Raw genomic sequence first — 24811 nt, forward strand, 5'->3', positions numbered from 1 at the left:
TGCTCCTCTGAGTGTTGGTCCGACCGAGTAGACTGCGGGGCCACCTCGGGGCAACTTGAGGGTTGGTTTTACTCGTAGGATGTCTCATCTGAGTGTGCCCTGAGAACGAGATATGTGCAGCTCCTATCGGGATTTGTCGGCACATTCGGGCGGTGTTGCTGGTCTTGTTTTAACCTGTCGAAGTGTCTTGAAGAACCGAGATACCGAGTCTGATCGGAACGTCTTGGGAGAAGGTCTATTCCTTCGTTGACCGTGAGAGCTTGTCATGGGCTAAGTTGGGACTCCCCTGCAGGGATTTGAACTCTCGAAAGCCGTGCCCGCGGTTATGGGCAGATGGGAATTTGTTAATGTCTGGTTGTAGATAACTTGAACCTTAACTTAATTAAAATGAATCAACTGAGTGTGTTACCGTGATGGCCTCTTCTCGGCGGAGTCCGGGAAGTGGAAACGGTGTTGGAGTAATGTTTGCGCAGGTTGCTCTCTAGTTTCTCGCTCGTGCCTTGCCTCCTCTTCTCGCTCTCTTTTGTGAATAAGTTAGCCAGCATACTTGCTAGTCGCTTGCTGCAGCTCCACTCATATTTTACCTTGCCTTACCTATAAGCTTAAATAGTCTTGATCACGAGGGTGCGAGATTGCTGAGTCCCTGTGGCTCACAGATTACTATTATAACAGATGCAGGGCCTGATGATTCTGCTCCAGAAGACACGTATGAGCTCAAGTGGGAGTTCGACGAAGACTCTCAACGTTACTATGTTTCCTTTCCCGATGATCAGTAGTGGTGCCCAGTTGGGGATGAACGGGACCGTTGTCGCATGTTGGGTTCTCTTTTATTTTGGCGCCGTAGTCGAGCCATGAGTGTTTGGATGATGTAATGTTATTTATGTACTTGATTGACGCGGCTAGTGTAAGCCAACTATGTTATCTCCCCTTTATTATTTATATTACATGGGATGTTGTGAAGATTGCCTAACTTGCGACATATGCCTTCAATGCGATTATGTCTCTAAGTCATGCCTCGACACGTGGGAGCTATAGTCGCATCGAGGGTCTTACAAATATCAGGAGAAGGTATAGCAGTAGACCCCACCAAGGTTCAGTCTGTCACTGAGTGGTTGGCACCCACCTCAGTTGGAGAGATCCGCAGTTTTTTGGGACTCGCGGGATATTATAGGAGGTTCACTGAGAATTTCTTCAAGATTGCGAAACCCATGACGGAGTTGTTGAAGAAGGACATCAAGTTCAAATGGACCGAGGAATGTGAGGCCAGCTTTCAGGAGTTGAAGAAACGTCTGGTTACAGCCCCAGTGCTAATTCTTCCGGATATACGCAAGGATCTCCAAGTGTATTGCGAGGCTTCCCGCTTGGGACTTGGAGGTGTACTTATGCAAGACGGAAGAGTTGTTTCATATGCCTCATGGAAGCTTCAACCTCACGAGTTGAATTATGCCACACATGATTTGGAGTTAGCAGTCGTAGTGCATGTGCTCAAGACCTAGAGACATTTTCTGATTGGAAACCGTTGTGATGTATATATGGATCACAAGAGTCTGAAGTACATTTTCATGCAGAAGGAGTTGAATCTCAGTCAGAGGAGATGGTTGGAGCACATAAAGGATTATGATATGAAGTTGCATTATCATCTAGGAAAGGCCAATGTCGTAGCAGACGCTTTGAGCCGCAAGAGTTATGTCAATACCCTCATAAGCAGAGGATTACCACAGGAGTTAGTTGACGATCTCAAGGAACTTCATTTGGAGATAGTTCCAAGAGGTTTTGTTGCAATAATGGAGGTTCAGTCTACATTATTGGGAAAGATTCGAGAAGCTCAGAAGGATGATAAGGAAATTGCTGAGATAAAGGAGAAGATGAGAAAAGGAAAAGCCAAAGGTTTTCATGAGGATGAGCACGAGACTTTATGGTTTGAGGATCGTGTATATGTGCCCAATAATGCGGAGATCAGGAAGTTAATACTTCAGGAAGCTCATGACTCGCCATACTCGATTCTGGTGGACAGGAATGAAGAAGGATATTGCCGAGTATGTAGCAGTATGTGATGTATGTCAGAGAGTGAAGGCAGAGCATCAGAAGCCAGCAGGATTACTACAGCCTATGCCAATACCTGAATGGAAGTGGGATAAACTTGGCATGTATTTCATTACCGGATTACCCAGGACATGATCGGGATATGATTCTATCTGGGTAGTAGTTGATCACTTGACCAAGGTAGCCCACTTTATTCCAGTGAAAATCACATATACAAGCGCGAAGTTGGCCAAGATATATATGACCAGGATCGTATGTCTGCATGGAGTTCTGAGGACCATCGTATCAGATAGAGGGACACGGTTTACCTCGAAGTTTTGGAATCTACTGCACCAGACTTTGCGTACCAGGCTAGAGTTCAGTACAGCCTTTCATCCACAGACAGATGGACAGACCGAGAGAGTCAATCAGATTCTGGAGGACATGTTGAGAGCTTGTACGCTAGATTGTGGATCTAGTTGGGATGACAACTTACCTTACGCAGAGTTCTCCTACAACAATAGTTATCAGGCTAGTTTGAAGATGGCCCCGTTTGAAGCTTTGTATGGGAGAAGGTGCAGGACACCGTTGATGTGGGATGAAGTTGGAGACCATCAGTTCTTTGGACCAGATTTGATCAAAGAGTCTGAACAGAAGGTTAAGTTGATTCGAGATAGACTGAAGGTAGCTCAGTACAAGCAGAAGAGTTATGCCGACACCAAACGCAAGGAGGTAGTCTATGAAATTGGTGACCGAGCATATCTTCGTGTGTCACCATTGCAAGGAGTTAAACTATTTGGAGTTAAGAGAAAGTTAGCCCCAAGATCTGTAGGACCATACCGAGTTCTGGAATGTATGGGAGAGGTTGCCTACAAATTGGAGTTATCCGAAGGATTGTCAGGAGTTCACGATGTGTTTCATGTTTCTCAGTTGAAGAAGTGCCATGCTGAGATGGTCGATATTCCTCTAAGAGATGCAGTGCCCCTGGAAGCAATTCAGTTGGAGAGTGATCTAACCTACGAGGAGAAACCCGTCAAGAATTCTCGAGTTTGCCAGCCGAGTTACACATAGCAAGGTTATCAAATTTTGCAAAGTTCAGTGGAGCCACCATACCGAGGATGAAGCCACCTGGGAGCGAGAAGAAGACCTATGGAAAGACCACCCACACCTATTTTCTAGCCAACCTGAATCTCGAGGGCGAGATTCATCTTAAGGGGGTAGGTTTGTAACATCCCAATTTTCAATTTGGATGTTATACATAGGTCATCATATGCATATCATATTTTATTTGCATATTTGGTTGTGATCCTAGAAATCTTAAGCAACTCAAGGACCCAAGGAGAGAGTTGGGGATTTCAAAAAAATTCATATTTGAATTTTTCTCAAATTTGAAAAGATGATCAATTTGATTTTAATATTTTTCTCTCCAACTATTTCCAATATTTAAAATAAAAGAGAGAAGATAATATGACTTCTTCAAAAGAAAGGAATATTGGAGAAGAAAATAAAAAATCAAATTAAAATTTTATTTCGATTTTATTTGCTATTTTATTTGAATTAGAAAAATATGCATTTTTGAAAATTGCATTTTAGGCCAGAAAAATGTTTAACTTGTTCTAAATATTAGGTGATATGCGGCAAACAGGTTCCTAATCAGAAATATGTGCGAAGACCCATAATAACACAGACAATTTCTCGCAATAAGCCATGTGTGTTGTCGGCAAACGCTTGCTGGTATAAAATTGTTAGCAATTAATGGATTGTAAATGGACTCGACGTTTTGGTCTCAGGTGCACCCGAGGTGAACAGTAAATTTGTTTAAAATAGTAAGGAAAACAAAAAAAACCTGATCTGTTTATGATGCTAGATGCTCATGTACGTGAAGTCCGTGCCAGCCTGGGCACCAAATTGAATATCCACTTATTATTGTTGAATCTACAAGAGCTCTCATTTAATGGGTTTTGTGAGAAAGAAAATAAGAGTTGTTTCAATATTGGTGCTAAGAACTATATCTAGGTTAAGATATGGTAAGGGCGTCTCCAACGCCGACCCTCAAACCGCCCACAGTCATACGGACCGCGCGGGCCGGGCATGTTTTGTCATCTAGCATGGGCCTGCATTGGTTTCCCAACCGGTACAGATGCACTTTTTCCAGCAAACCAGAGACAGACTGGGGGCTTTCCGGGGTCCAGGCCGTTGCCACGCCCGCTTTTGACCACCCTGGCCCACAAAAACCCATCTCTTGCGCCCGCTCTCATTCTCACCTGAAGCCAATTGCCCGCATTCATGGCGGCCTAGAGAGTACGCGACCGCTCCGTGTAGCCGACATTGAAGCGGTTTGCCGGCTAAGAGCGCCGCCTGCTGGTCGCTCGCTGCTCACGCCATCTCTCCGCACTGAAACACCATCCATATGTCTACCTCCATTAAACTGACGCCTGTGTCAAGGAACCTACTTTGGCACCCGAGTGCCACACGTCCATTCCTGTGCTGGCCAACATTGAACACCTCTTCGACTGGTTCCTCGCATTCAACCGCTATATAAATGTGGCCAAGTGCCAAGCTATAACCACACCTCACCTCTACTCTCCATATCCTCCAAGTACAACACACACCATGGCTTTTGGCGAGCAAAAGAAGGACTTTTACATCATTGCAGCGCCCCGGGTTGCTCGCACGAGCCAGCCTGATACCGGTTGGCTTGCCGGCAAACCCTTCGGATTCGGCACCACCGCCATCTCCAGCCGCTCCTCGCCCGTCCAGGCGGGCCAACACCGTCATCCGACAACTCCACCGCGAGAAATGGCGACACCGTGTCAGGCAGGTGGGGAAAAGGCCATGTGCGTGGAGGTCGGCGCGTTCGCGAGTATCGCATATAGTGAGGAAAAGTAGATCATGGAAGCCCGCCGACGCTTGGGTCTGACGAAGGCCACTGCCATCACGTTGTCGGGTCAAACAACCGTTGACTTGCCTAGTGAGCGGGGGCATAGACCACGCCGACCGTCTTCTCCGCCAGAAAATCAACCGTAATCCATGCTTCATGGGGACGGAGGTTACTATTTCCCTCCGGCTAAAGCATATCTCTCTGGGGCTCACTATAGTCCGATGAGCGGGCTACTAGACATAGGGAAGATATATCGTGGGAGGAGATCCGCCCCGACAAACATTAGACTAGTTTTTACCGTAGTCAGGTATAGTTTAGTTTAAATATGTCCAAAATGTAAATGTTCTTGTTCGGTTTGTATGAAAATCGTCCCGGTTGCATGTAATTTGTTTGGTTTGTGTAAACTTGTTTTGGAATGTATGCGGATAGCATTGGATGGCCAACTTCTGCATCCGTGCCAGTGGACGGCCCCCTCGGTTCCTGGATGGATGTGGTGTTCGTTTTGCGGGTCAGCGTCGGAGATGCTCTAACAATCTTTCTATCTCTACTCCTAAAGGGGATTTGGTAGCGTTGCCTCACCTCCCACCAACCCTCGGTTACGACGCGAGCATATTGGAGGCGATCTTTCACTTAAGCACAATCAAATTGGGCCAGCCCATTTTGACGCGTGCATTAACTCAATCAAATCAACACTTTCCCATACTAATGTCACACATTAACTCGCTAAATCAAATCTTAAAAAAATCTCAACTAAATTCATACTTTCCTTTCCTTCCACTACTCATACCAAATCAAATCAAATCTTACCAAAACATCAATTATAATCAAAGTTGGCTGGTCCATTTGACACGTGTGCACATCTTTAATTTTCATTTTTTTCTATGTTTTCTTTTTTGGTTTCCTTTTGTTGTTTCATTTTTTCTTTGGCAAACCTATTATTTTTTACTTGGCATACTATCAGAATCGGCACAGACCTGTACGCCATGGTTAGTTAGTAGCGTTGTCTTCATTCCGGTTAAACAAAATACATATCAATTTAAAAATTAAGAAATCAATGTAATTAATTAGATAGGTAATTAATTACATGTGCAATTAATTATATCCAATTAAATAGGGACTTTTTTGCCTCAAATCAATTTGAAAATTGACATTAATTAGGCCTATATGTAATTAGAAGTAACTATTTTCCAGTTATAGGAAGGCAATAATTGATTACACAAAAAATTAATCACACTAAATCAATCACCCGGCCATTAATGCAAACACAATTTGAAAATACAACGTAATAGTATCCATTTGAAAATCAAGCCATTAATCAAATCAATTAGCGAGGTGATGAATTACATGTGAAATTAATTAGGTCCATTTAAATAGGGGCTTTTTTTCTGCAACAAATAAATTTGAAAAATAAATCATTAATGCAACTAATTAGATGTAGGGATTTTTCCAATTAGTCAAACAACTAATTAAACACACAGTTAATCGCACAGAATCAGTTTGAAAACGTTCACGGGCAAGGATGGTCAGCAGGCCCTCGCCGGCGTTGGCGACTATAGCAGGCTTTGGATGCATGGCCAACATACGCTTGCCAACATGTACAATGGACAACAAGCACTCGCGACATGGGCGACCAAGCATTCGCCAAGATGGATGACGACCATGCTTTGTAGGACTTCCACACGTTAACGGTTGCCGAACGGATCGCTGGCAAGGTCGGCGGTTGCTTGCTTGAGGACGACCAAACGCTGACGGTCGAGGGGAGGGGAAGTTGTGTATTTAAAAGTGTCAAAAGTTGTGTATTTAAAAGTGTCAAAAGCCTCTAGTATATATAGGTTGGAGGAGGAGGGGGTGCCACAAGGGGAGGGGAACCCCCCCTCCAATTCGGCCTCCCTCTCTCCTTTCCATGGGAGAAGGGGGCACCGCCACTATTGGGCCCTTGTGGCTCAATACTCCTTCCACCTCTTGGTCTTTTAAGTGGAAAATTTTGTTTTTGCCACTCTAGCTTTTGATCACTTTGCTTATGCCATTCTAGAATTTGACATTTCACTTCTACCACTCTTCGTTTTTGACAATACATCACAATTGTCATTCCGTGGCAAAAGCAATAATTTTATAGTGGCAATTGTGATACTTGTCAAAATATAAGAGTGGCAAAAGTGAAATGAAAAGTTATTGCTTTTGCCACGGAATGGCATTTGTGATGTATTGTCAAAAACTAAGAGTGGCAAAAGTGATATGTCAAATTCTAAAGTGGCATAAGCAAAGTAGGCAAAAACTAGAGTGACAAAAATAAAGTTGTCCCCTTTTAAGTCCCGTTGATATTAAATTAAACATACAAGTCTCCTAACAATTACTAGCGCCTTTTATTATTAATTTAAATTCTTCGAAAACATTTTCCACCTATATATTATTTATCATTAATACCCGGTATTGCCCGACAAAACTCCAAAACCCTTCCCATGACCCATAAACACTTCTAGCTCCTCACAAAACTATTTCAAATATTAACGAAACTATTTCACAAATAAATCATCGATACTCCTGTCCTACTAACACTCAGCAGATCGTGTTACCTTAAGCTTGTGACCCTGTAGGTTCAGTAAAACGTAGACATGAACGGAACCCATTTGTTCAATGATCGATAGCAGAACCGTGGATGTCCATATCGGTCCATATGATTACATGAATGACATTTGAGTGAACCTTTGGTTATCATGTGTTATTTCCTTTGCTTCGTGATACTTCACAAAACCCGAGGTGAGATGTATTTGGTATCCTCTTGAGTCTTACACATGCTCACTATACCGTTCTCCTTGTTACCGGTTTTGTTCTTCTTTCTCGTTGACGTGTTCCGGCATCCCTGTGACATATTCACATGTGTTTAGCCAGACGATGATGGATGTCATTACATCGAGAGGGCCCTAAGAATATCTCTCCATCGTCGGAGGAGCAAATCTCACTCTCAAGCGATCTAGTCCCTTGTCAAACTTTCCTATGAACCGGTAAGTTGTCGTTATGATCACCGTGTTATAGATGACGTTTGTGCAACCCCAGAGTCCACCATACGGTAAGAAGTGACTATTATACTCTCATGGTCTAAGGAATTAAATCACGCGTTAACACTCCGTGTTATAACAATTGAGTATCAGACGATATTATCTCAAAGTATAACGAACAAGTTTAGGTCAATTCGATATGATTGTTCTTCCAATGTCATACTCTTGATGTTGTTTTAGTACCATCGTTACACTTAACGATATCCTAAGATCCAAAAAACGTGATCACCAATAACACTTGAGCCAGTCTTACAGGCAAAACTAGGAACTTAATTTTATGATTGATCATTTCACATGTGCATATGAGTTTTTCACTAAATCGCATATTCTAGTATCATAACAATTATATTATAGAATATAAACTCTTAATTATAAACACGAAAATATAATAATATAATAGTATTGTCTCTAGGTCATCTCGAGAAAATGGGTGTTAGTCCCTGACTTGTATCATCGGTGGTGTCCCTTTTTAGCACCGTGTGGCACCACGCGTCGGTGCTCGCGTGCTCATAATGGTGGCTACATTAGCTTCCAGATGCTATCTGACTGAATCATTATCATTTGATGGAATTAGCTAATTGATTGATCTCATACAGATAAACATTCATATCATCGGCTAAACGAGGTGAGTATTTTTTTGGCCACGTAATTGAACAGAAGTTGAGACAAACGTATGTGTAACAGAAATGCATGCTGCATGCCCACTCCACTTGGAAACAAATGATTCGATGGCCTATGCCCAACTAATTGCACGCACACGTATAAGATCTCCTTCTCGATTTTTTTTCTTTCTTTCTAACAACCAATCAAGAGATTTTACCCACGGGAATCAATCAGGAGGTTAGCACGTACCAAAAAGAGATCCGACCCTTATCTGTAGTAGTATAAAGGAACGGAGAGAGCAATTGCCAATTGTATCAACACTTATTCGGTAGTCCAAATAAAGCAAACAAGTGAGGAAAATAGTACTCCATCCGTTCCAAATTACTGTCGCTGAAATGGATGTATGCAGAACTAAAATACATCTAGATACATTCATACCTACGCCAAGTAATTCGGAACGGAGGAAGTAGGTAATGGGAAACAAATAAAGTTGGGCAGGAGGGAGTCGTATGTCCGGAAGCCATTGCGTCGATGGATCTTGATTGATTCCGTGGCTAGAGGCAGCAGGGACTGGTATGATATTCAGTATGAACAGGTGCCCAACTTCAGCTTTTCATGCGGGCGTTTGGGCCATTCGGATCTTCACTGTCCGACGCCGGGCTCGAGAGATGAAAACGGTGATCTACCATTCAAGACTTGTCTGAGGGCGCCGGAAGAGAAGAAGAAAGCAGTGCCCAGCGAGGGCTCGTCCAAGGAACAACAATCTAGTCAGAACAGTAATAAGGAAGCTCGCACGGCGACTGCAAAAAGGGATGATAACCCTGAGGTTGTTTCCCCTCCTAAGAAGAACAAGCAGAGGTACAAGAGGAAGGAGGGGCCTCAGGGACAGAAGCAGGTGTATCGATAGATCACAATGCCAGAGGTGTCCACCCAAGAGCAGGTACAGAACAACGAGGCCACCAATGCCATGGTGGTTTTTAGAGCTCGAGTGGACAAGAGGGTGGGCGAGGTAGGAGATAACGGGATAGAGCCGGAGCCTAAGAAGAAGAAACCTACGCCCACAAATTCTCAGAACTCCGATTGTTCGGCAACGGCTGCGGAGCAGCCCCGCCGGGACCAATGAGTTGTCTCAGCTGGAACTGTCGGGGGCTTGGGAACCCAGCGGCAGTTCGCGAGCTTCGCAACATAGTGAAGCAGGAAGGGCCCGGTCTCCTGTTTGTTATGGAGACGAAAATTTCAGTTCAACGTGTTGAGAGCTTGAAAACCTTGCTAGGGTTTGCGAGCTGTTTTGCAGTTAGCCGCGCTAGCTTGAGTGGGGGATTGGTATGTTTTGGTCTGCGGACTTGGATGCTGATCTCAAGAGTTATAGTGCCGGCCATATCGATCTAGTGGTGCGGAAGAAAAGTGATGTCATGAAACAATGGCGAGTGACAGGTTTCTATGGAGCTCCCAAATCTGAAGATCGTCATCATAGCTAGAGATTCATGAGGACACTGCATGCAATTCAACATGACGCGTGGATGTGCATTGGAGACTTTAACGAGACCCTGTGTGGTTCGGAACACTTCTCAAGAAGCCCTAGGCCGGAGTGGCAAATGCGGGCATTTAGGGAAGTAACGGACGAGTGTGCACTTACTGATTTGGGTTGGTCGGGACCTGAGTACACATGGGATAATATGCAGCCCGGGAGATCAAATGTGAAAGCCCGGCTAGATCGAGCTTTTGGTAACTCTACTCTCATACAGATGTTCTCGCACCTCAAGGTGAGACATATTGTGACAACAGAGTCAGACCATTGTTTTGTATTCGTGGATCTACGCGAACACCTGGCTTCGGCAGCGCCCAGAGGGCCAAAACCTTTCAGATACGAGGACATGTGGCAAACACATGTGGATTATGACAAGCTGGTTCTGGACTCTTGGCAAAGTGGTGCGGGCCGAGAGGGTTTACAGGGTGTGGTTCAAGCCCTCACGTCGCTGCAAGGCATCCTAGCGGCATGGGGCGCGAAGGAATTTGGTAGCTTAACTCGCAAGATTCGGAAGTTGCGGGAACAGTTGTCCAGGCTGCGTGCCCAATCTTTACGAAGGGGGCCATCACACGAAGAGAAAGCAGTGGCAAAAAAATTGAAGCTAGCCCTGCACCAAGAAGAAATTTGGCTCCGTCAACAATCTCATGTTCCATGGCTGCGGGAGGGTGACCGGAACACTGGCTATTTCCACGCTCAGGCTGCCCAACGTCAGCGTACGAACAAAATTGAAAATCTGGTCCGTGCGGACGGTACGGTCTGTAGTGATTTGGATGAAGATCGAGCGGAAGTGCAGCAGTTCTATGAACAACTATATACATCACAAGGTTTTCATTCCATGGAGGAGTTGCTGGACGTGGTTCCTTCCTGGGTGACCCCTCCTATGAATGACGAACTTGGCAGGCCATTTACAGAAGAGGAAGTGCGCCGAGCCCTCTTCCAGATGGCTCCGTCCAAAGCCCGGGGGGTTGATGGCTTCACGGCGGGCTTCTTTCAGTGCCACTGGAGTTTGCTCAAAGATGACATTGTTCCAGCGGTGCTTGATTTTCTCAATGGGGGAGAATTACCTACTGGTATGAACGACACCTCTATTACATTGATTCCTAAGGTACGTTTCCCCCAACGTATTTCTCAATATCGACCCATCTCTCTGTGTCCGGTTCTGTACAAAATTGCTGCCAAGGCCATTGCTAACCGTATGCGGGAGTGTATGGATGATATCGTCGGTGTTGAACAGAGCGCGTTCGTCCCTGGTCGTCTTATTACGGACAATGTACTTATTGCACATGAGAGTGTGCATGCCATGAGAAGGAGGAAGAAGGGGGGAATGCAACGTGTGCCATCAAGCTGGACATGATGAAAGCATACGATCGTGTCGAATGGCACTATTTGCAAGCGATCATGATGAAGCTTGGGTTTTGTGTGGAGTTTGTTCGCCTCGTCATGAAGTGCGTCACTTCGGTCAGATTCGCAATCCGTGTGAATGGTGAACTTCTTCCTTTTTTACCCCCTCAAGGGGTCTTCGACAAGGCTGCCCGGCATCACCGTACCTCTTTCCGCTCTGTGTAGAAGGATTGACATCGCTCTTGAATTATTTTGGTGGTGTGAGAGTAGATAAAGGAATCCGAGTGAGCTATAGATCTCCTTGGATAAATCATCTCCTCTTTGCAGATGACAGCCTTATTTTTATGCAAGCAAAGGTGGCGAGTGCTCAACGGCTCAATGAAATATTGGGAATCTATGAGAGGGGTTCCGGGCAGGCAGTGAATAAAGATAAGAGCTCAATTTACTTCAGCCCAAACACCTCGGCTCCAGACAGGCTGCTACTGAAACAGGCTTTGAACATCTCCGTTGAAGCGTTCAGCGAGCGTTATCTTGGTCTACCTACAGCTGTGGGTAGGATCACACGCGGTACTTTCGACCACATTGGGGAGAGAATTCGTAGCAAGCTCCAAGGGGGGTCGGAAAGAATGATCTCTTGTGCCGGAAGGGAAGTCCGTATAAAATGTGTGACCCAAGCTATTCCCACTTTCAGCATGAGTTGTTTCAAGTTAACGAAGAAAGTATGCAAGGGACTAGTTTCTTGCATGGCTAAGTATTGGTGGACCAGCTCCTTGGATCGTAACTCCATGCATTGGAAGGCCTGGGATACGTTGGCAACACCGAAGGAGAAGGGCGGTATGGGCTTCCGGGATCTTGAGCTGTTTAACGTAGCTCTTCTTGGCAAACATGGATGGAGGCTGCTGACAAACCCTCAATCCCTATGTGCCCGAGTACTCAAAGGTAGATATTTCCCCTCATGTAATTTCATGCAAGCTACGGTTCCACGTTTCTCATCTGCAATGTGGCGAGCTATCATCGCTGGGAGGGATGCTTTGCAAGTCGGACTCATCAAGCGTGTTGGAGATGGTACAACAATCTCAATTTGGGATGACAAGTGGATCCTGGGCACCATCTCTATGGCTCCGACAGTAAGAAGTGGAAATACTCAGTTGAACCTTGTTTCGGATTTAATTGACGATGCAAATTGGACATGGAAATCAGATGTGATTCGGCAAAACTTCATCACCCCCGACGCGGATGCCATTCTGAACATTCCTTTGAGGAGAGGAGGGGGGAGGATGAGATTGCGTGGGCTCTCGAACGATCGGGCTGCTATTCTGTAAAAACAGCGTATCGCGCTCTAATGACTCATAACGAGCAACATGCTCTAGAGGAAGGGACGATTACCGAAGCCTCATCGACAGACAAACAGCTATGGTCCCGGTTATGGAAGCTCAAGGTTTTGCCAAGGGTTAGAGTGTTTTGGTGGCGGGTTCTGCATGGGATTCTTCCGGTCGAAGCAACCCTTCAGCACCATCATATTGCTACCGCTGGCACGTGCAAACTCTGTCTTCACGTAGAGGAAGATATGAAGCATGCACTACTGGATTGCACACATGCCCGGCGTTTCTGGCATGTTGCACCGGAGTGGCTCGAGATCAAGCGACCGGAGCTGCACCCGCTCACCTGGTCGAGGGATATCATATGCGATCCCATGTTCTCCGATTTCGAGAGAGCAAAACTGGTAACTGTCATGTGGGCGATATGGACTTTGAGGAACAATGTTACACATGATAAGCGGGACCTTGATCCTATCCAGTCCATGAAGAAGACGCAAGAGGCTCTAGCGGTGCTCGAGCTACCTCGTAAGCATGCTCGGATCCTTCTGGGTCATGGCTAGCGACTCCCGGACTTGGCCTGGATCAAGATCAACACAGATGGCAGTATTGCTATGGAGGCTAGAAGGGGTGGAGTAGGAGGGATCGCGAGAACCCACTCATCTTTCCTAGCAGCCTGGTGCAAACCTTACCCGAGAATCACTGATCCTCTCATAGCCGAAGCTCTTGCCCTCCATGATAGCGTTGTCTTTGCTCATCTCAGAGGCTATGAAAAAGTGGTTTTCGAGACCGATAATTTGGAGATTGTGAATCTCTGGAACTCGCGTCACAGCGACCGTGCAATGGTGGCGCCTATCTTGTACGAAATTAGGGAGCATGTTCCTTCTTTTAAGTCTTTTGTAATTCAGCATGTTGGTAGATTGGCCAATGTCTCTGCCCATCTTTGTGCGAAGCAAGCTAGCACTCTAGATGTCACAGATTGTTGGCTTGATTCTTCGCCAAGTCTTCTTGTAACTAGCCTCGCAGCCGACTTTGCTAGTGTTGTTAATGTTGAATAAAGAGCTCCTAATTTCCCCCGCAAAAAAAGGAGGGAGTCGTATGTATAGGGGGGAAATTGGACGAACATAAGATGAGAGAGGGAGACGGAACCTTACATATTTTTTTATTTTTCAGAATATTGTTTCATCAACGTATGAGTATTTAGCTAGTAGTTTAAGAAGAAGCAAAAATACATTAGGTGAGTGCATACATGGAAAAGTTATTAGGTATGGCATGAGTTGGGCAAATTGGATTATAATTAATATGGCGATTTATATATACTACTACTCCTCTGGATCCATATTGATTGTTACAATTTAGTATAACTTTGTACTAAATTAGCGACAATTAATATGAATCAGAGCGAGTACAAGTATAGTTTTTTTGAAAGATCCAGCACCTACTGGCATTTCATTGATTTAGCAGAGGAGAGGAGAGAAGTTAAAACAAAATATAGAGTTTTTGTCAACACCCTGCCCTAAGGCCGAAGGAAAGAAAGAGACTAAATTCTCCCAGTAGGGGGCCCGAGAAGGCACTCTAAACTTTTTGACCCAGCAATGCTGCAGAGTTCTAGTGATCGCATGACCCGTCTGAGAATATCTTCAGGTGATGCAGTTTTCCTCTTGAAAATACAGTCATTTCTCTCCCTCCATATTTCCCAGTAGGTGAGCATGATGATGGAGGCCGCGGCCTTTCGAGTCTTCTCGTTTGCAAACTTCTGCAGGCATAGTTGCACTCTTTGCATTGAGTTTCCCGTGTTGTTCCATAAATCAGGGTTCAGAGGGCCGCAGCCATTCCGGGTCGCCATCCTCCTCCAAGTGTCCAAGGCCAAGGTGCACTCACAGAAGAGGTGCACCGATGTTTCCAGGTGCCTGATGCACAGGGGGCAGAAATATCCATTTTGCCCAGCCTCAGTGCTGAAGTCTATCATTGCACCACAATCGATCCAAGTGCAGCAGCCAGGAGAAGATCTTCATCTTCCCGGGTGCCTAGGGCTTCCAGATGACAGAACCGAGATCATTTCTTGCGGGTGCTTGAAACTGCATGCTGTAGGCCAAATTCGCCGTGTATTGACCTGGACTACTCTCTGACCATGTGATCGAGTCTCCGGAGCCTGCTGTTAGGGTCACATTTTGGGCCGCCAGCAGCCGCCAGAGGGAGAGGAAATCTGTGACGATTGCTGCATGATCTCCATGCCTGAGATCCTTTACCCAGGTGTGATTTGCCAGGGCAGCGGCCACCGATCTGTTCTTTCTGAGAATGAGCATACAGGGTTGGGAAGACTTGCCTGAGAGCTCCAACATCCAACCAATGATTTTGCCAGAATGATGCCGTGGCTCCGTCGCCGATTGTGACTCTAGTTGCCTGGTTGAACAACTTGTGATCCTTCTCGTCGCATGGCACCGGGGTGCCAACCCATGGCCGGCAGGGCTGCTGCCAGGGTAGCCATAACCACCTTAGCCGAAGAGCACAACTAAATTTAATCATGTTTAGAATGCCCAAACCTCCATGCTGCACCGGCGAGCACACTTGGGGCCAGCTTACTTTGCATTTACCACCGTTCAGCTCCTCATCCCCCGCCCAGAGGAAACGCCGGCGCGCCTTGTCAATGTCCTTGAAAAATTTAACTGGCGCCCTGAGGACGGACAATGCGTACGTCGGCAATGCCGTCAAGACGCTTCTGACTAAAACCCTCCGGCCGACGATTGACAGCAGACGTCCTTTCCATCCCGCTAGGCGTGCACGGATCCTATCTAGAATGAACTGAAGGTGCACGATGTGCGGTCTGGAAATGGTAATCGGGAGACCTAGATACGTCAATGGGAAGCCTACAATCTTCCCAGTGAAGTTTTAAAGCACGTGTTGCAGATCAAGGTCCTCGCATCGAATTGGTGCGACAGAAGTTTTGTCCGAGTTTATCCTTAGTACCGTGGCGTCGCTGAAGAGTGCCAAGAGACACATCAGGTTGTCAAACTCCTGTCTAGTTGGGTTTGCAAAGAGGATCGCGTCATCTGCGTAGAGGCTAACTCTTGCCGTGATTTTCCTGTCTGGGAGGGTAGTGAGGATGCCTTGCTCAGTTGCAGCTAGAAGAAGGCGATGGAGCGGGTCTATTGCTAAAATGAACAACAGCGGCGAGAGTGGGTCCCCCTGGCGAAGGCCGCACGCGTGCTCGAAGATCTTTCCCGGCATACCGTTTAGGAGGCACGACGACGATGATGAGGACAGAAGAATGGAGATCCAGTCTCGCCATCTAGCGCTAAAACCTAGCCTCTGAAGAAGCTCTAGCAAGTAATCCCATGCTACAGAGTCGAAGGCCCTAGCTATGTCGATCTTAATTAGGAGCGCTGGTTTCTTAGTACGGTGTAGGGAGCGGACACAGTTCTGAACATATAAGAAGGAGTCCTGAATGCTCTTCTTTCTCTGAAATGCACTTTGGGCGGGCGACACAATGTCGTGCAGAACCCCGGCTAGACGGAGAGCAAGCACTTTTGCCAGCAATTTTCCTATGGAGTGAATCAAACTTATCGGCCGGAAATGGCCGATCTCCGATGCCCCATCCTTCTTAGGCAGGAGCACGATCACAGCTGTGTTTATTGACTCGGCGTTTGTTTTGTCCAGGTGGTAAAACTTCTCAAAAACCCCCATCACATCCTCTTTGATGGTCGACCAGCAACTCATCAAAAATAAATAATGCATCAAATAGCTGCTCATTTTGTACTACAAGTACAAGATGAGTAAGGCACACCAGCTGTTTTTTTGTGTGCATCTTATCTCTTGAATGGATGGAGCTGTGTTATGGGTGACAGCTTTGAGTGACCCACTTTTCCTTAATTAACCACGATGTATTGATGTTAGACAGCAGAGATGTGTAATGATGCATTCACGATCAAGAGTAGGAGTACTGTATGTTAAAAGAAAAAAAAAGTACCACAGCTGTTGTTAGCGTCCTCGTGTTTGCTTCGTCTGTACCGGGGGGCGAGAAATGGCATCATCTGTTCAATCAATTTCCACAGCAAAGGAAGGGGAAACATACTTCGATGGAAAGAAACCATTGAAGTCGTGACCAAAAAGACACGCGCACACGGCACACGAGGTGCGACGGAGATTAAACGGGTGGCAGTAAAATTCACATGGAAGATTCTTCGGCCCGAATCAATCAACGCGAAATCTTCCCGTCTCTCTGTCCCTGGTCCGTCCACTTCGCCGGCGCGCCCCTATCATTTCCGGGTAATCACACAAACAAAAGCCTCTGCGTTTCCCACCCCAGCACCGTCCCACCTTCCCTCCAGCACGAACGCACGCGGCCGGCCCGCACGCGCCCACAGCGTTTCGTTTCAGTTCCTCCGCGGCTCCGCCTTCCCCTCCCCCACGCCAGCGTCGCACGGAGGATTTTCAATTTTTCAAACCACTTCCAAAACTCCCCATCCACCACCACGCCCACCCCAGATCTAACCCTAAACCCAAATGCCGCTATGACCACGCCGCGCGCCACCGCCACGCGCCGCGTGGGGTCGGCCGCCGCCGCCGCCCAGGCGGCGGCCGGCGAGCCCTACAACATCCTGCCCATCCACGACCTCCTCGCCGAGCACCCGTCGCTGCGCTTCCCGGAGGTGCGGGCCGCCGCCGCCGCGCTCCGGGCCGTGGGGGGCCTCCGCCCGCCGCCCTACTCGCAGTGGCGCGCCGACCAGGACCTCATGGACTGGCTCGGCGCCTTCTTCGGCTTCCAGCGGGACAACGTGCGCAACCAGCGCGAGCACCTCGTGCTCCTGCTCGCCAACGCGCAGATGCGCCTCTCCTCCGCCGACTTCTCCGACACCCTCGAGCCCCGCATCGCGCGCTCCCTCCGCCGGAAGCTCCTCCGCAACTACACCTCCTGGTGCGGCTTCCTCGGCCGCCGCCCCAACGTCTACGTCCCCGACGCCGACCCCCGCGCCGATTTGCTCTTCGCCGGCCTCCACCTCCTCGTCTGGGGCGAGGCCGCCAACCTCCGCTTCGTGCCCGAGTGCATCTGCTACATCTACCACCACATGGCTCTCGAGCTGCACCGGATCCTCGAGGGCTACATCGACACCACCACGGGCCAGCCCGCCAACCCCGCCGTGCACGGCGAGAACGCCTTCCTCGCCCGCGTCGTCACGCCCATCTACGGTGTCATCCGCTCTGAGGTCGAGTCCAGCCGCAACGGCACAGCTCCCCATGCCGCCTGGCGGAACTACGACGACATCAACGAGTACTTCTGGCGCCGTGATGTCTTCGACCGTCTCGGCTGGCCCATGGAGCAGTCCCGGCAATTCTTCCGGACGCCACCCGAGCACGGCCGTGTGCGAAAGACGGGCTTTGTGGAGGTCCGCTCGTTCTGGAACATTTACCGGAGCTTCGACAGGCTGTGGGTCATGCTGGTGCTCTACTTGCAGGCCGCAGCCATTGTCGCGTGGGATGGTGAGACTTGGCCGTGGCAGAATCTTCGGGGAAACCAGCACCGTGAAGCCCAGGTGCGAGTGCTCACCGTCTTCATCACCTGGGCGGCACTACGCCTCCTGCAGTCGCTGCTGGACATCGGCACACAGTTACGCCGTGCGTTCAGGGATGGACGCATGCTTGCAGTGCGCATGGTGCTCAAGGCCATTGTGGCAGCTGCGTGGGTTGTTGTATTTGCTGTGCTGTACAAGGGAATCTGGAGCCAGAGGGACAGTGATCGTGGCTGGTCGCGGGGGACCGATTCTCGAATCATGAAGTTCTTGTATGCAGTGGCAGCGTTTCTGATCCCCGAGGTCCTTGCCATCGTGCTCTTCATTATTCCTTGGGTGCGGAATGCATTGGAGAAGACAAATTGGAAGATCTGCTATGCCCTCACCTGGTGGTTTCAGAGCCGCAGCTTCGTTGGCCGCGGGCTTCGTGAGGGTACCTTTGACAATGTGAAATATTCTATTTTCTGGGTGCTTCTGCTTGCTGTGAAGTTTGCCTTTAGCTATTTCCTCCAGATCAGGCCACTTGTAAAACCTACAAAAGAGATATACAGGCTGAGTAAGGTCACATATGCTTGGCATGAGTTCTTTGGGCAGAGCAACCGATTTGCTGTCTTTATATTGTGGTTGCCGGTAGTTTTGATCTACCTCATGGATATCCAGATCTGGTATGCAATCTTCTCTTCCATGGCCGGTGCATTTGTGGGGCTGTTTGCACACTTGGGGGAGATCCGGGACATGAAACAACTGAGGCTGCGGTTCCAGTTCTTTGCAAGTGCCATGTCATTCAACATCATGCCAGAGGAGCAACATGTGAATGAGCGCACTTTCTTGCCCAACCGGCTTCGGAATTTCTGGCAGCGACTGCAGCTACGGTATGGGTTCAGCCGATCGTTCCGTAAGATCGAGTCAAATCAGGTAGAAGCACGGCGGTTTGCACTTATTTGGAATGAGATTATCACCAAGTTCAGGGAGGAGGATATTGTAAGTGATCTTGAAGTTGAGCTCCTCGAGCTACCACCTGAGCTGTGGAATGTGCGTGTGATCCGTTGGCCGTGCTTCTTGCTTTGTAATGAGCTGTCACTGGCACTTGGGCAGGCAAAGGAGGTCCAAGGACCTGATCGCAGGCTCTGGAGGAAAATCTGCAAGAATGATTATCGTCGTTGTGCGGTCATTGAGGTGTATGATAGTACCAAATACATGCTGCTAGAGATCATCAAGGAAAGGACAGAGGAACACGGCATTGTGACGCAATTGTTTCGCGAGTTCGATGAATCCATGAATTTGGATAAGTTCACTGTGGAGTATAAGATGTCTGTGCTGCAAAACGTCCATGCAAAGCTTGTAGCACTGCTAAGCCTACTTCTCAAGCCCAACAAGGATATCACAAAGATTGTCAATGCTCTTCAGACTCTCTATGATGTTGTGATTCGTGACTTCCAGGCTGAGAAAAGGAGCATGGAACAGCTGAGGAACGAAGGCCTGGCACAATCAAGGCCAACCAGCCTTCTCTTTGTGGACACTGTCGTGTTGCCTGATGAGGAGAATGCCACCTTCTATAAGCAGGTGCGGCGCATGCACACCATCCTGACCTCACGTGACTCTATGGTCAATGTCCCAAAGAACCTTGAAGCTCGGCGGAGGATTGCTTTTTTCAGCAATTCATTGTTCATGAACATACCACGGGCAACCCAGGTGGAGAAGATGATGGCCTTCAGTGTCTTGACACCATATTATAACGAAGAGGTGTTGTACAACAAGGACCAGCTCTACAAGGAGAATGAAGATGGCATATCAATACTATACTATCTGAAACAGATCTACCCAGATGAGTGGGAGTTCTTTGTTGAGCGCATGAAGCGTGAGGGGATGTCTGATATGAAGGAGCTGTACAGTGAGAAGCAAAGGTTAAGAGATCTTCGGCACTGGGTCTCATACAGGGGACAGACACTATCACGTACTGTGAGGGGGATGATGTACTATTATGATGCTCTCAAGATGCTGACCTTTCTGGATTCTGCCTCTGAACATGACTTAAGAACTGGATCGAGGGAGCTTGCTACAATGGGTTCCTCAAGATTTGGATCCTCCAGAAGAGAAGGGAGTGCTGGTGGGTCAGGGTATTATAGCAGGGCCTCTTCGTCACACACACTGAGCAGAGCAACCAGTGGTGTGAGCGCTTTGTTTAAAGGTAGCGAGTATGGGACTGTCCTTATGAAATACACTTATGTGGTTGCATGCCAAATTTATGGCCAGCAGAAAGCTAAAAATGATCCGCATGCTTATGAGATATTGGAGCTAATGAAGAATTATGAAGCACTTCGTGTTGCCTATGTTGACGAAAAACACTCGGCTGGTGCCGAACCGGAGTACTTCTCCGTCCTTGTGAAATACGACCAGCAGTTGCAGAAAGAGGTTGAAATTTATCGAGTGAAGTTGCCTGGGCCACTGAAGCTTGGTGAAGGCAAGCCAGAGAACCAGAATCATGCACTCATCTTCACAAGGGGTGATGCGGTTCAAACTATTGATATGAACCAAGACAATTACTTTGAAGAGGCTCTGAAGATGAGAAATCTGCTAGAAGAGTTCAATCGCCATTATGGAATTCGCAAGCCAAAAATCCTTGGGGTTCGGGAACATGTGTTCACTGGCTCTGTATCTTCTCTAGCTTGGTTTATGTCTGCCCAAGAAACAAGTTTTGTCACTCTGGGGCAGCGGGTTCTAGCTAACCCACTCAAGGTTAGAATGCATTATGGCCACCCAGATGTGTTTGATCGTCTTTGGTTCTTGGGCCGAGGTGGTATTAGTAAAGCATCAAGAGTAATCAACATCAGTGAGGATATCTTTGCTGGATTCAATTGTACCCTCCGTGGGGGCAATGTTACACACCATGAGTACATCCAGGTTGGTAAAGGAAGGGATGTGGGGCTCAACCAGGTTTCTATGTTTGAAGCCAAGGTTGCTAGTGGCAATGGTGAGCAAACTCTGAGCCGTGATGTTTACAGACTGGGCCACAGATTGGATTTCTTTCGGATGCTCTCGTTTTTTTATACAACCATTGGATTCTATTTCAACACAATGATGGTTGTGCTAACTGTCTATGCATTTGTCTGGGGGCGATTTTATCTTGCACTTAGTGGGCTGGAGGAGTACATCACCAAGAACACTAGCACTACTAATAATGCAGCCCTGGGAGCTGTCTTGAATCAGCAGTTCGTCATACAGCTGGGCCTGTTCACAGCATTGCCCATGATTATTGAAAATTCACTTGAGCATGGTTTCCTCAATGCTGTATGGGATTTCTTAAAAATGCAATTGCAGTTTGCATCTGTTTTCTACACCTTCTCCATGGGAACCAAGACACATTATTATGGGCGGACAATCCTTCATGGAGGTGCAAAGTATCGAGCTACTGGCCGTGGATTTGTTGTGGAGCACAAGAAATTCGCCGAGAACTACAGGCTATATGCCCGTAGCCATTTTCTAAAAGCAATAGAGCTCGGCGTGATATTGGTTCTCTATGCATCTTACAGCAGCAGCGCTGGGAATACATTTGTGTACATCCTGCTGACGCTTTCCAGTTGGTTTTTAGTATCCTCGTGGATTTTGGCCCCCTTCATCTTTAATCCATCAGGTTTGGACTGGCTAAAGAATTTTAATGATTTTGAGGATTTCCTAAGCTGGATTTGGTTCCAGGGTGGAATCTCAGTGAAGTCAGATCAAAGCTGGGAAAAGTGGTGGGAGGAGGAAACTGATCACCTTAGGACCTCTGGTCTGTGGGGGAGCATCTTGGAAATCATTATAGACCTCCGATATTTCTTCTTTCAGTATGCAATTGTTTACCGGCTTCACATTGCCAATGAGAGTAGAAGCATCCTTGTCTATCTTCTTTCATGGACATGCATACTGCTGGCTTTTGTGGCTCTTGTCGCAGTTGCTTACTTCCGAGACAGATACGCAGCAAAGAAGCACATAAGGTATCGGCTTGTCCAAGCTGTAATTGTTGGTGCCACTGTGACTGGTATTGTCCTGTTGATAGAATTCACAAATTTCCAGTTCATTGATGCCTTTACTAGTCTCTTGGCTTTTCTGCCAACTGGCTGGGGAATCATATCTATTGCTCTGGTGTTCAAGCCATACCTGAGGAGGTCTGAGACAGTCTGGAAAACTATTGTCACAGTGGCACGCCTGTATGATATACTGTTTGGAGTAATTGTTATGACACCTGTAGCTGTGTTGTCATGGTTGCCGGGGCTCCAGGAAATGCAAACAAGGATCCTATTCAATGAAGCCTTCAGCCGAGGACTTCATATTTCTCAAATGTTTACTGGCAAAAAAGGACATGGAGTTTAAGGTATGATATGTGTGTACTTGTCTTGTGTCTCCTCTTTGTAAGGATGCCTATGAACACTTTAGGAGCAAGTGGTCCAACTCTGCACATGTTAGCTTAGTTTCTAGAATTGCTTCTAAAGATAACAAATCATTGATTGTTCTTGAACTTCCTTATCCCTTATTTTCTTGTTAGTTATTTTTATCCAACCGTTCCGTTCATTGAAGAAACAGCACCACACAACACTTGTTTAAAGCTCAGTGAAACAAAAGGGAAATATTACAGCGCCTGCTAACGCAGCCTGCTTTAACCTTATTTCCTTATTAGGTATCTAAACAAAAAATCTGTTTGTTTGAATCGCAAATGTCTTCTCATCTGCAATCAGATACTTGTTCTTCAGCTAAATTCACCTTTTGTTCTTTCAGCTCAACCCATTTTCATTTCTCAAAGTGATCTGCTTCATTATTCTGGAGGGTGCAGTTCTTCTCAGTGATATACGGTACGTGGATGGCACATGGTCAAGTACTGTAGTTTTGGTACAGCTGTTCTAACACACTAACATTGAGACTACTCTGCAGGTTCACAGAGGCTTCTGGTTTAGAGTAGATGGATGCTAGTTTCTGTACAGGCGACATCTTTACCTTGATTCTTTGTAACTTGATGTACACATGGATTTCCGTAGTAGAAATGATGCAATCAAACTTAATGAGTCGTCGATTCGGCTCATATTCATGGTTTGAGATTTTGCTAGTTTTGTAGTGAAACAGAGCTGTACAAACTTTATCCTGAATGGACCTCTCGTGCCAGACATTTCTTTGGGTGCTGCCATATTTTTGTTGTAAAGCTGGGAATCGCTGTTCCTGCTTTTACCTGCACATACATCTACATTGTGGGAGATTGTAATCTTGTACACCAATTGTTATCGGAAATGTCATCGGCTGGGTCTTCCCGGTGGCGCTGCTGTCTGATCCATATTGGGATGTACTACTTCTCATGTCAATCATTGTGTCTGCTTTATGCATGCTGCAGTCTGGATCCTGATCATGTTCTTCAGCTCTTGCCAATTATTGTCTAGTTTATGCATGCTGCAGTCTGAATCCTGATCATGTTCTTCAGCTCTTGTGCACAGTAATGCGCCTCGTCAGTTCATGTCGGCTTGTGTTTACTGGTTGAATTCTATGAGCCTGGCCTGGGCTTGCGCCATGCTCTATGCTCCACCTTGTGTGCATGAGATGCACTGCCAGGGCTAGCTTTTACCCGCTGTGAGACGCAGTTCCATTTTCTGAATACTACGTGTTAAACATTTTTAAAATACATGTAGAAACATTTTTTTAACTATTTGACTTTTTTACATTGTATAAATATATTTTTAAATGTCAATATTTTTAAAACTTGTATGTTTTTAAAAATGTAATAATGTACATTTCTTGAATAATATGAAACATTTTTTTATGTTGTATAAACATTTTAAAAAATACCATGTGCATTCTTTTTTAAACACTTTAAAATGTAATAATGTAATGATTGAATATCTATATTTGGAATATTTGTCATGCACCGAACGCTTCCCCGTAGAGATGGTTCCTTTCAGGTTTCTATGGGTTTTCTTTTATTATTACTATTATTATTTTCTATTTATTTTTTGCTTGTGTGTGAAGCAAAATTGTGCTTCCCCAAAAGTGAAGCAAAGGTGTGCTTCCGTGTGAAGCACAATTCGTGTGAAAGTATAGTTGTGCTTCACAATTAGTACAATTTTGTAGCACAGTTTAGCAAAAGAAAAGTTGACACCTATCAACATGGAATCTACTTGCAAATATCTTGATGCGAGGATCGCCAGCAGTGAAAACAGCTCGTGATTTGGACATGCGGTTCGAGAGATAAATCGGTTTGATAAACGAATCTATGAAATATGAGCAAATAAACCCACCCATCTCTCCTTGCCCAATGGAAGAAATCCAAAAAACTCCATAATTACGACATGTGCCACTTGTCACCACCAGAGAAGTGGGAGTGACCCTTGCAAGGGGTATCCCTTTAACTAGTGATTTCACAGAGATGCACCCTGGCTTTGAGTTGTGACTCGACCTGAATTGCTGCACTCGTGTCCGTAATTAGCTTTGCTGAGCCTTGCAGGCAGACTGAGACACTAGGTCAATATTAACAAAACATGCGACAAATGGAATTAGCATGGGGCTCATTTCTATAAAAAACGTTGAAAGTGCGTTATATC

At 46.5% G+C, this 24811-nt stretch overlaps 1 protein-coding gene and 1 non-coding gene across 2 annotated transcripts; both read left to right on the forward strand.

The window, feature by feature from the left end:
- Positions 1 to 17088: 17088 nt before the first annotated feature.
- Positions 17089 to 23409, forward strand: LOC119268618 (callose synthase 12-like). Its single transcript, XM_037550283.1, has 3 exons — positions 17089 to 22605; positions 23007 to 23080; positions 23160 to 23409. Exon 1 carries the CDS (start codon positions 17259 to 17261, stop codon positions 22602 to 22604), a length of 5346 nt encoding a protein of 1781 aa, XP_037406180.1. The 5' UTR covers positions 17089 to 17258; the 3' UTR covers position 22605; positions 23007 to 23080; positions 23160 to 23409.
- LOC119273833 lies at positions 20212 to 20291 on the forward strand. The gene has a single exon (XR_005135010.1). It is a non-coding gene; the product is annotated as a small nucleolar RNA J33 (small nucleolar RNA).
- Positions 23410 to 24811: the final 1402 nt, after the last annotated feature.

Source organism: Triticum dicoccoides, chromosome 3A (assembly GCF_002162155.2).
Source record: "Triticum dicoccoides isolate Atlit2015 ecotype Zavitan chromosome 3A, WEW_v2.0, whole genome shotgun sequence".
NCBI lineage: Eukaryota > Viridiplantae > Streptophyta > Magnoliopsida > Poales > Poaceae > Triticum > Triticum dicoccoides.

Coding starts and splice junctions, on each gene's coding strand:
- LOC119268618 (XM_037550283.1), top strand. CDS start 17,259: ATGACCACGCCGCGCGCCACCGCCACGCGCCGCGTGGGGTCGGCCGCC.